This window comes from Pleurodeles waltl, chromosome 4_2 (assembly GCF_031143425.1).
Source record: "Pleurodeles waltl isolate 20211129_DDA chromosome 4_2, aPleWal1.hap1.20221129, whole genome shotgun sequence".
NCBI classification, from domain to species: domain Eukaryota; kingdom Metazoa; phylum Chordata; class Amphibia; order Caudata; family Salamandridae; genus Pleurodeles; species Pleurodeles waltl.
Window position 1 is genome coordinate 557391587 of NC_090443.1, and position 12869 is coordinate 557404455.

The 12869-nt window shown below is 45.4% G+C and overlaps 1 protein-coding gene across 1 annotated transcript in view; it reads left to right on the top strand.

Annotated features, from left to right (window-relative positions):
• The window catches only part of F13B (coagulation factor XIII B chain), a 251497-nt gene that overhangs the window by 192431 nt on the left and 46197 nt on the right, over positions 1-12869 (top strand). The window contains exon 9 of the mRNA XM_069232109.1: positions 4514-4708. Within this exon, the coding sequence (XP_069088210.1) occupies positions 4514-4708 (195 nt within the window). The remainder of the gene's footprint in view (positions 1-4513; positions 4709-12869) is intronic.

The following is a 12869-nucleotide window of genomic DNA, read 5'->3' on the forward strand; positions in this document are numbered from 1 at the left end:
TCATCAGATTTGTCCCTCAGGATGGGCAGAGTATGATGCAATCATGGGCACTGTGCAGAATTCTCTGACTACATATTATCAGGACGGCTGTATTGACAAGCTACTTAATTTGACAGTAGGCACATTTCAGTTATCTACTCCACAGTTCATATATCACATTACCCAGAGACAGATTTGTTGTGTAAGTGCTATTTATTCAAAAGCGCTGTAGTGCTATCTGTACATTGTCCATGATGGTGAGTCCATTATAATGACATCTTACATTGTGATCCAACACAAGGGGTTACGGAAATGCTTTTGACATGCTGGGGTTGATGTTTCAGACAGTGCAGAGGGACAGGATTTGCCAATGAGTAGGAGAGAGACAATCACTGGGCAGGCTGTCAAGATATACAGTGGTTTGCAGAACAGTGCTTGAGTAAAGTTGTTGCAAGACTGGCAAGTTACAAAGCGCAGGACCTTGGTAAATGTGGGCCATGTGGCAGGGACTATTGCTTCCGGGTCATTTTCCTTGTGAATGTGATCTGTTCCATGTCTTCTTCTTCTGATGTGTGTGTTGCCTCCTCTGTCCTTGTTGTTGTTGGTTGTGAAGGGGCAACACACACCTCAGTGTTAGAAGACGTGGAGTCAGACATCCCGGTCGATGCTCCCTGTGAAGGTCTTAACGGCAGTACTGCAGCAAGGAGGGTTTGCTGGTTCTTGAGAATAGCAGACATATCACGATGGTAGGCAGCCAGGTCGGCCCTGAGGGGGTCATGATTGCATTTCTGCATGCAGTGGAAGGTTTGGGGTGCAAGGTGTTGTGGCAACTCCCTTACTGCAGTGGTGAATTTCTTGACAGTTTCTTGTAGTCCTTGCAGTATGGATGTTAGGGCTTGCATAGCTGCTGCCTGATCAGCAGATGACATCATGCACAAATGCATCCCCTCAAGGCTGGCTGCCATAGTTTGCATCCCCACCCGCACCTCCTTGGCAAGCTCCCGCTGTACTCCAACTACAGTTCTCTCAAAGCTGGTGCCAGTGTCGTCGGAGTCCTCAGCTGTATTGGAGCTGGCAGGTCTTACAATTGGGGTGGTGGGTGGATCCTCTGCGATGGCTGCTTGTTCTGTGCTCCTCCTTGTGACTGAAGGTGGGGTCTGGAGGGTGTGAAGGACCTTTTGGATAGTCTCCTGGGGAATGTTTATCGGCTCGTCATCCATGTCAATGGGGAAATCTGGGACAGGCATATCCACAGGAGATCCATCTTCCTCTGCAATGAAACAGGGTACAATTAGTGTGTCTGTATTGTGGCAATTTTGATGTGATGTGCCTGCCTTTTGATTAATTCACTTTGTGATCTTGTTTTCCAGTCCTTCAGATGGGCATTCTTCCAGGCCTATGGCCCACCTGTGTGTCACATGTATGTTATTGACTTATCAGACTTGTCAGCCTCATTGCCTCTAGGTGTTGGTTTATGCCAAATAGAGAATTGCCACCTTCTTTTCCTACTCAACCCTCCGTCTACATCCATTCTCATGGTGAGACCTTTCACTGGCTGTGGGTGTACTGATGGCCCTGGCAGCACACTTAACAATCTGGACCTGCCCCAATCTCTGATCTTTCACATCCACTTAAATATAATTGACATGTGGCATATCCTATGCATGGCAATGTTATAATCTGATATGGATGTTGACATTGGTAATGTGTCCTGCTGATGTTGAGGAATGTGTGGTACATTGGATTGCCCTGATAATCGTATCAGTGTCCTATTTCCTCCTCTGACTGTGCAGGTGTATTTCAGTGACCAGTTACATGTGTCCCCCCCTCAATGATGTTGTCTGAGCAGTATGACAATTGGGATGTTGCATTGTTACCCAGGCACAGAATGGACCCAGACATATGCAGCATGGGTGTGTCCTTAGTGCTGTGTAGCTCCTATTGTTGTTTACATTGGCTGATGTTTGCGACAACTATGGGCATTGACATTTGAGAGTACTGGGGCCTTTGTCTTGTTTCTGGGGATTGTTGAAGTTGCCATCCTCAACCCCTAATTTAGGTGTGTATGATCCATGGGGAGGTTACTGCCATTGGCTACTTGAGCTGCAGACAGAGCAGAGGTGGTAGTGGCAACTGTTGTTGCAGTTACATTCTAGTTGTCGGTATGGCTAGAGGTTGTTAATAGGGCCCTAGTTAATGTAGGGGGTATGGTGGCTGACGTGTGCCGGGATGTTAGTTTGACGTTGTGGCCTTCCCTCCTGGCGTGGCTTTCCCTTTGCTCCATCGTTGGCATGACAGCATGCTCCCATGTGACTGTTGTTGGTGTTGTGTAATGGTGTGCCCCAGGTCTTCTCAGAACGGGCCATGCCCCCATGCCGTGCCCCTTTACCCATGCCACTCCATGTATTAGATGACTTCCATGCATTTAGTGGTCGGTATCCCCCCCTGCTCACAGTTGACATTAGTGCATTTTAGTTTCCCATGCGACTTACCCTGCATGTGCGTTGTCTCCTGGTAGTCTGCGCTGTCCTGTCCTTGAATCCCTGTGACGATCTCCTCAGGGATGACGGCTGCGACCATCTCCTCCATGTGGTCCAGGGCCTCCTGGTGTGCTGGACTCCCACCTCCAGTCTGCAGTGCTGCCTTCCTGTTCCTGGCCATCTTTTCCTTGGTCCTGCGCTTGCAGTCATGCCAGCGTTTCTTGCACTCAATGACTGTTCTGCGTACTTCAGCCACACTGTTAATCTTGTCGACAATTTGTTGCCATATTGCCTCTCTCCTACTGATTGGCAACTTTGATGTGACAAACAGTTGGTGCTGGTGTTCCGTCACCTCTTTAACCAGAATTTCCTGCTCCTCTGCACTAAAGCGATACTTTCTTTTCTTCTTAAAAGTGTCCTGGTTCTTGTGTGGGTCTTCCTGGCTGGTTCCTGGTCTGCTGTCATCTTCCTGTGGCCTGTAGTGGCATCTGGGATCCATTTTGGCTCTCCTCTGGTGTTATGGCGGTGTTCGCGTTTTTTTTTTACGCTATTGCATCAAAAAACAGCGCATATCCAGTTTGCGGGGTCGTAAATCGACCCACAGTCATTTCCGCCACGTTAACATCGTTTTCCTTTACGTCTTGACGCTGCGGTGTACGTCAAAAATAATGACCCCCACCTGTGGTTTGTGCCGCCGTGCATCAAAGTATAAAAATGACGCCCGCATGGCGCACCAAAATGGCGTTAGACAGTGGTAAAAGTTTTGACGCAAAACTGCACCGGCGCAGTTTTGCTTCAAAAAGTATAAATATGAGCCTTAGGGCCTCATTACAACCGTGGCGGGCGGCAGAGGCCGCCCGCCACGGTTGGACCGCCGAGCGGCCGCCAATGCACCCGCAATCCCACCGGCCTCATTACGACATCCTCGCTGGGCCGGTGGGCTGAAACAGAGTTTCTGCCCGTTGGCCCAGCGGGGATGTCAGCCGTAACATGTGAGCTGGCTCCTAATGGAGCCGGCGGTGTTGCGGCCGTGCGACGGGTGAAGCTGCACCCGTCGCGCTTTTCTCTGTCTGCTGTGCAGACAGTGAAAAGCAGGGTGGGGTTGTGCCTGGGGGCCCCTACACTGCCCATGCAAGTGCATTGGCAGTGCAGGGGCCCCCAGGGGCCCCGTGACTCCCCTTCCCACCAGCCTTTCCGTGGCGGTCTCTACCGCCATGGACAGGCTGGCGGGAAGGGGAGTCGTAATCCCCTGGGCAGCGGTGCAACAGCGATGCCCTGGAGGATTAAAACCGCCGGGACAACCATGGCGGGAAACCGCTGGTCCTGGCAGTGTGACCACGGCGCTACCGCCGTGGTCGTAAAAAGGCAGATTGTACCGCCAGCCTGTTGGCGGTACAATCGCCAAACAGCCCTGGTGGTCTTTGACCGCCAGGGTTGTAATGAGGGCCACAGTCCTTTGTAGTTATACTAGCTGCACATAAATATTCTCTGACTGTTGCCATTTTAAATGTTTCATGAGAAATTTGCCTAGCTATTTATGAGTAAGTGAAATAGTACTGCGTGACACTATGTCACATACTCATAAATGTCTTTGTAAAGTGATAGGGAAAGATTTTGCTGTGATTTACCCTTGTAGTAACCCTGAAGTCCCGGAAGAAGTCAGTAAGTATGTTAGTCAGTTTTTAAAAAAACTGTGCATATGTATATATTTCTATACACTTGAAACAGTTCATACGACAACAGTAAATAAACCTACCAAAGAAAACCCATGGAAAATGTACCTTTTTTCCAAATTAAGCTAGTAATCCCTTAGTTTCAGGACAAACAACGTTAGATGTGGTTCCTGTTGCAGCTCCATGATGCCATTATTGGGTGTATTGTATGACTTTTGATTGCCCCATTCATCATAATCTGCATAGACAATGACTTGTTCTAGCTAACCGTGGAGCCTTAGAAGCTGACTTCTGAGGAGTACATGATGAGACAGCCTTCCTAAGCCTGTCATAAAAGAAAGTCACAACTTGTATTTTACATGTATTTTTTCTACGTTACAGAGCCGTGTAAGGTAGATACAGATGAAATGAGAAGCAACAGTGTCGAACTGCTTTGGAATTACGAAGCAAATATATATTCACTACATGGTGACATTATAGAGTTTGCATGCAATGAAGGATTGGTTTTGGTACAAGGTGAACTCAAGGTGCAGTGCGTCAATGGAACACTTAAATACCCTCGTTGTATCAAAAAAGGTAATACTCTTCATACGTTTATAAATTCAACCTTCCAATGCAGCTTTTCATACATGTTTAATTGGGACATATGGCTGTGGTTTTTGCATATTTTGGAATCCCAAAAATTACTCAAAGTTCAACTTTCAGCATACTTTGCTGATGTCTACAGGTGTCATACAAAAGATTATTCACCCTTTTCTGATTCATGCCATGCACTTATTACTAATTAAATTTTTATTAACTCATTTTTAAATCTGGCTGTAGACAGTTTTAGGTGTTTTTTAGGGGTTAGTTATTCAGTACATAGCGAGAGGGGTAATAGGTAAGTCTTCCTCAGTCATGTGTTTTTGCAACTGCCGTTTGTATTTTGATCAACCCATATAACATATGAATGTTTTCTATTTGTTTACCCTTGTGTTGCGAAGCTAAGGTGACGACCCACCCAAATGCATGACCCTGAGCTCAGAATGTATATGCCACAAATCCCCATTTTCTGGCACCCGACTCTAATTTGGTTGACTGCCTGCGCTGGCACCTGGGATCCATCTCCACTCTCATGCCAGCTCTGTGACATCATTCACCACCAAGAGCCTCACAATCTGTACCTGTGGCATATTCGTTTAGCCCATGACACAGAAGCTGTCTTAGGCTAATTTCCTCCAAAATGCCTCCAGGAGTTTGGTGGAGGAAATTCAGTCAATGGATTATACTCCATACTTAGCATTTCCGCCAGAAGACTTTTCACTTATCACCAAACTCTAAATGAGGCCTATGACCAACATGGCAAATGGGCAGGCTATATATTCCACACTTTATAGGGGGGGGGTATTTTTTTTATTTTTAGAGTCAGTTGCAGGCTTTGCTTTGATTTGGATTTAACTGAGTTCAACCATATGTATGTTGTTTCAGGGTATTAAAGATAAATAGCACTTCAGTTGTGTAAAATTGTGCAAACGGGCAGTAATAGTCAAAAATACATTATTTGGCAGATGCAGATAAAACTGGCAAAGATTCTTTAATATATAGCCTTAGTGCTCCTTCTTATCCCAGGAACCACATACACGAATAAAATAGAATGCCTCTAAAGCGTTGACTCACTTCTAATGTCCTGCGCACAACAAAAACACTGCCATCATTTGTAGTAAGTGAATTATAAAAAAAATTGGTCAGTCCATATATGTGTTTGACCTACAGAGCTTTGGTATTGTATGTGTCCATTTGCAGACAAATTGTAGGATTATTTTTAGAATCGTTTTCCTGGTGCAATAGCAACATTTGTGTATCCTATCAATTACCTTTTAAAAATATTAATTACATCCAGGAGTTAATAGAAATCAATCCTTAGTCCAATCATGGCACTTTGAAAGGCAAGGGGTTAGTTATATACGCATATTAAGAAGTATATGGAGACCTGTATTCCCTGATCGACCACCCACTTTAGCAATCTTCCAAGTGCAAAAAGGCCCCAATTACTTTTGTATTGTCTATGAAAGTGATAAAGTTATTGACAACTGCACACTGGAGTCTTGCCATGATGAGCACTAATAGAAACCACATTGTGCTAACCAAAAGTAGACCTTTAGCAAGGCACTGGATTATACTCCATACTTAGCATTTCCGCCAGAAGACTTTTCACTTATCACCAAACTCTAAATGAGGCCTATGACCAACATGGCAGATGGGCAGGCTATATTCCACACTTTATAGGGGGGGGGTATTTTTTTTATTTTTAGAGTCAGTTGCAGGCTTTGCTTTGATTTGGATTTAACTGAGTTCAACCATATGTATGTTGTTTCAGGGTATTAAAGATAAATAGCACTTCAGTTGTGTAAAATTGTGCAAACGGGCAGTAATAGTCAAAAATACATTATTTGGCAGATGCAGATAAAACTGGCAAAGATTCTTTAATATATAGCCTTAGTGCTCCTTCTTATCCCAGGAACCACATACACGAATAAAATAGAATGCCTCTAAAGCGTTGACTCACTTCTAATGTCCTGCGCACAACAAAAACACTGCCATCATTTGTAGTAAGTGAATTATAAAAAAAATTGGTCAGTCCATATATGTGTTTGACCTACAGAGCTTTGGTATTGTATGTGTCCATTTGCAGACAAATTGTAGGATTATTTTTAGAATCGTTTTCCTGGTGCAATAGCAACATTTGTGTATCCTATCAATTACCTTTTAAAAATATTAATTACATCCAGGAGTTAATAGAAATCAATCCTTAGTCCAATCATGGCACTTTGAAAGGCAAGGGGTTAGTTATATACGCATATTAAGAAGTATATGGAGACCTGTATTCCCTGATCGACCACCCACTTTAGCAATCTTCCAAGTGCAAAAAGGCCCCAATTACTTTTGTATTGTCTATGAAAGTGATAAAGTTATTGACAACTGCACACTGGAGTCTTGCCATGATGAGCACTAATAGAAACCACATTGTGCTAACCAAAAGTAGACCTTTAGCAAGGCACTGGAATATGTCTTTCACCAACCACTAGGCCCTTCTTATGGGAGTCAGGCAACTCTGAGAAAAAGGGGAATTACCGAGGGAATTGGTATTTCGCATCCATATCCCCCAATAAGTCCTCATTTTGGGCAGGACTTTCAATCGAAGATTTCATCTGCTTTTAATCTAGGTGAAAGTTCAGAGATCCACAGTATTCCCGTGGACCACATCATTCCAGTGTGTCTGGTAAGCTCTGTTATTGGCAACATCGGAATTTAGAGGTGACCGGTAATGAGGACCAATAAGGGAAATAAATTGGACATGATCTAAATCTTTGAGCGTCCTTTTCGAATTGCTTCCATGTGGTTAGAGCACAGAAGAGGATGATACTTGTAAATGTCTGTATATGCTAATGATGGTGGTGGAACAATACCTGTGTTTTTTCTTTTTAAGAAGTGAAAATGTCGATTCTATAACCAGCTGCGACTATGCAGAAACAATAAACTTTGCAAAATCTAGTTAATTTTGTAAAATATATGTTTCTGGCTGGTAGCATCCTTTCCATGCAATGGGTGCAGTTAACTTTTTGCCATTATAATAAGCTTCAAATCCAAATAAATAAAAAATCTTTGAAAAAATGATTTGTTATGATATGAAATAGGAACAGGCAGATGCATGCGCCCCCTGATTCCCTTAACATGGATGTCTGCCAAACTGTTTTGACTTCCAGATTAGCAAATATTTGTAGTTCAAACAGGTCCGACATTGTTATATGCTGCACTCACATAGACAGGTCACTCAATCTACAGTAATATTTTGTTTAAATCTTTTTTTTTTTATTAACACATTTTATTTAATTACTTTTCAACAATTAGCCGGTGAAGAAAAAGCATAGGGTAGTTCGACTAGCAGCTGTTTCGTGGTAAGCTTTACATATGGTAACAACAGACACATGTTCGCAAAAGAGTGACCCGCCACAGAGTAATACAGCTCGTACGCTAGTAGCATCTGGAATAAAACACAACCTGTGTAACATAAAGTTTTAAATATGAAAACAGAGATATGCTGAGGGAGTCACAGTTTTATGGCTATTATAGTTGGAATATGCCTGTGTATGTAGAGTGATATCTGGTGGTGCTTGACGTAGGGGGTAATATCAGTGCCCGGACTAAAGTGTGTTTCGAAGAGAGTATTGTGTCTCGTACTTCATGTACGCGATGCGTACATGGCGCGGTGTTATGCGGTAGAGTATGCTCAGGGGTGTCTTGCCTAGTAATCTTGGCTAAATCGGATAGGATGGCATCCAAGGGAGACGCTATTGGGTATTTTTGGAGCCCTAATATGTCTTTTCTGTGCAATGCTAAACTCTCTGCCCGGGCCCATGGGATTAAAGATGTATGCCATGCTTTGAGTGCCGGTGGTTTATGTGATTTCCAACGCCTCGTTATAAGATGTGATCACTCAATCTACACTCATACAGGCAAACTGCTCACATCATACTCACAGCAGTACTCTGACTTGCCCCTGGATTTATACAGACACTGCAGTCACAACGTACACCCAAAACCCTCCATTCATGCATATTTTTCAAACTGCACTTACAAAGGCACAGCAGTTACCCTGTATTCACAAAGCCATATTGTATAGAAATAGGCCTTTTGCAAGTTCCCCCCAAGGTCCCTTTGGAACTGTTACTTTTAATTGGGTGTCCCCAGTTGGCATGTTCTGTCTTACTTGTAAGTCCCTAGTATACGGTACCCAGGTAATGTAAGGCTGTTGGAAAATGGGCTATTGGTAAGGGCAGGTAGATACCTACACTTAGCAATAGGCCACTAACCTCCACTAAGGTCCAGTTAGGTCTCAGTAAATTAACCCCAGCTGAACCCTTGGTAGCTTGGCAACGAGCGTCAAGGCTTAAATTAGGAGACAGAGTGTAAAGCATTCAAATATCACAAAACAGTCATTAAATAAAACACAGGACACAGTTTAAAAATCCAAAAGCAATTTATAAAAATAGATTATATTTTTATCTTTAAAATGACACCAAAACAAATAAAATCGGATAAGGGGAACCGGAGATATGAATTGTTAAAGAATTGTATTTTTTTTGCGCCTAGAAACAAAAAGCGCCAATCGGGTCATCTGGTTGCACCTCGACCGGGGAAACCGCCCAAACACCACCCCGCGGTCAGATGACCGCGGGGGACATTCTGACTTTCCGCTGGGCCGGCGGGCGATCTGCAAAAGACCGCCCGCCGGCTCAGCGGGAAAGCCCCAGCAAAGATGAAGCCGGCTCCGAATGGAGCCGGCGGATTTGCAGGGGTGCGACGGGTGCAGTCTTTATGGGGGCCTGTTAGGGGGCCCCTGCACTGCCCATTCCAGTGGCATGGGCAGTGCAGGGGCCCCCAGGGGCCCCACGACACCCGTTCCCGCCAGCCTCTTCCTGGCGGTGTAAACCGCCAGGAACAGGCTGGCGGGAAGGGGGTCGGAATCCCCATGGCGGCTCTGCTTGCAGCGCCGCCATGGAGGATTCCTTTGGCCAGGGGAAAACCGGCGGGAAACCGCCGGTTCCCCTTTTCTGACCGCGGCTTTACCGCCGCGGTCAGAATTGGCCAGGAAGCACCGCCAGCCTGTTGGCGGTGCTTCCACGGTCCCCGGCCCTGGCAGTCATGGACCGCCAGGGTCAGAATGACCCCCTTAGTCTTTTTTTCGAAGATTTTCTTCAGCGGGACGAACCTGCCAGTCCAATCCGACCTCCTGGAGCCCTTCTCCGGATACGCGATGCTGGAATCCTCGGTGGAGATTTTTACCTTCGGACTTAGTCGTTTTTTCAAGGTGAAAATCCTTCGACCGGGGTAAACCTGGATCTTGATCCGACCTTCCATGGAGCCCTCCTCGGCTGGGAGGTCCCGGTCAACTTTTTACCTTCGGACTTAGTCTCTTTTTTGGAGATTTTCTTTACTGGGACGAACCAGGAAATCAGGCCAGGTCGCGGTTGAGGCAAGCCGGCTAGAGCTGCCGCGGCGGGTCGGTCCCTCTATGGAGCTTTTTTTCAAAAGTTTTCCAAACTTCTCCAAACTTCTGGGGCTTCTCCCAGATGTCCTTTTAAGGTTCTTTTGAGGTCCACAGCTCACCCCAAGGGTCCAGAAGTTCTGAGATGGTCCTTAGAGGGGGTGCGGACTACAACTCCCAGAATGCACCTGGCGCAAACTCCTTTTTGGCCACTGGACAGTGGTCAGCTGGTCGCTTTCTTCAGGAGTTGGTGCAGGGGACTCTGGTTAGCAATTTTTCACCTGTAGCAAACAGGGAGTCCCTCCTTGAACCAGTTGAAGCCAGGCAAAGTCCTTCTTGTGGTGAAGCCCAAGTGTGCAGCTGGTGCAGTCCTTCTGAGTGCAGGTTCCAGGTGCAGGCCAGGGGTCCAGCAGGGCAGTCCTTCTTCTGTTGTTCTTCCTTGTTGGATGTGGTAGGGAACTGAGGTGTGGGTGCAGGTCTGCCAGTTTTATCCTTGCTCCTGGGTGAAAAGCAGGGGGGTCCTAGTTCTCCAATCAGGTGCAGGGTCCTTCCCCCTGTGATGACCACTTCCTGGGAAGTGTGGCAAAAATCAATCCAAGGAGGCAACATTCTCTAAAAATCCATCATGGCTGAATCTGATTTTTGGAAGTTACATCTGGCTGAGCCCACCCACTGGTGTGGCTAAAAATCATAAACGCACCCCTCTACTGCCCTCTCCTAATCTAATCAAGGGGGCATCTAGTTGTCTGGGGTTGCAGGATGTGGGGGTGTTGCTGGTTGCTCCAAATGTCCTTCTCTGCCTTTGAAGACCAGTTTGGCAGCCCTCCCCCTTCCTGCCTCACCATCTGCTGAGGGGAGATTCCCTCCCACAGGCACATTCCTTTGTGTGAAGCCAGGCCACTTCACGCCTCATCAAGGTAACCTGGCCAGGCTGCTAAAGGCTGGCCAATCAGAGCACAGCAGCAAAAACAATGCAGGGCTGAAATTGGCAACTTTTCAGGTAAAGTTTAAAACTCTTTACCTGAACAAGTTATATTAAATCCAACAACTGGAAGTTGTGGGATTTATTACAACAACTAATTTGATACCAAATTCTTGGTATGCATCATTTAAGGAGACTTTAAAAATTTAAATAAAGTCTCCCCATTCTAGCCTATGAAGGCCATTTACTACAATGAGGGAAAAACGAATTTGGCTGTTTTTACCTCACCAGGGCTTATAAAACTATTTGTATAAAGTCCCTGCTTATAGTTACATGGCACCCAGCCCTAGGGGCACATAGGGCACACCTTAGGGGTGACTTGTATGTAAGAATAAGGTATTTTAAGACTTTGGAACTACTTTTAATTCCAAAGTCGAATTTGCATATAACTTTAATTTAAAAGCAGCCAGCAAGGCAGGCCTGCCTTTAAAATGACTCTGGGTACCTCAGCAGTGCACCTATGGGTGCACTACCTATGCTGTGGTCCCTAAACCTACATGCCCTACCATATACTAGGGACTTATAGGTAGGTTAACTTAGCCAATTATAATTAGCCTAATTTGCACATCCATTTTACACAGAGCACAGACCCTGGGACTGGTTAGCAGTACCCAGGGCACCATCAGAGTCAGGAAAACACCAGCAAAAAGTGGAAAATGGGGGCAAAAAGTTAGGGGGCCTCTGCAATCAGCCCTGTTTTCTCACAAAGGCAGACTGTCCATACAAGAGCTGTAGCCCTGGTTGTGCCACTCTCTGAGTGACAAAGTGAAAACAAGATTTTCAGCTGCAAATGCAGACTAGAGAGACAGTGCTTGCACAGCACAATCGACTTTGATACCTCCATTAATGACAAAGTCCCCAAGTCCCTTAACTATATATGTCTCCCCTAAGGCAGGTCTATAGAGCCCTATGGCAAAGAGCTGTATATTGTTAAGGAAGGCATATATTATTTATACGTCTTTTACTGCATAACCGATAAAGTGTTGCTTTTGCTGAGGACAGTTAGCAGCTCCTTTGTCAAATACAGGGTTAATGGTTGACACCCCAACCCGTTGAAGACCTGAATAGGACTACCTAACTGGGTAGAGCAAGGTATCAAATTAAAGGGGACATTAAATGTGACTCAATGTTGTAGTCAACACTGATGTCACTTTTAATGTTAGCAACTTTTGATAAGTTACCACTCTGTCATCCAGCTAGTCCAGTGGCCTTGCAGAGGCACTGTGATCGAGACAAGATTCCACCCACCTGGGGAAAAAAGTGAATAACTCTCAGGCCAGGAACAAAGGCTGTTGCCCCACTGGAATGTGTGACCACCGTCCGACAGATGCCAAGCTTTGAAGGTGAAGCCACTTTTAAAGGGTCGCTGTGACAACACTCCCAGGCAGGATGTCTTTTGTTTCTTGTAAACAGAGTAGAGCCGGGGCAGAAACAGGCAAACAAGTTCACAAACTGTTTTTTTCCAGGGGCGTGCAGTTCCATGGTAGCCACACCTCTGTGAGTGGGCTACCAAAGTTCTCATGCTGGAGGAAGAGTTCAGCCATGTTGCTTGCAGCATGAATGTTGCATTTAATTTACAGACCCTGGGTATAGAGATACCACTGTACAAGTGACTTAGAGGTAAATTAAATATGCCAATTTCGGTATAAGCCAATCATACCAACTTTAGAAGGGAGAGCACCTGCACTTTAGCACTGATCAGCAGTGATGAAGTGCTCAGAGTCCTAGAG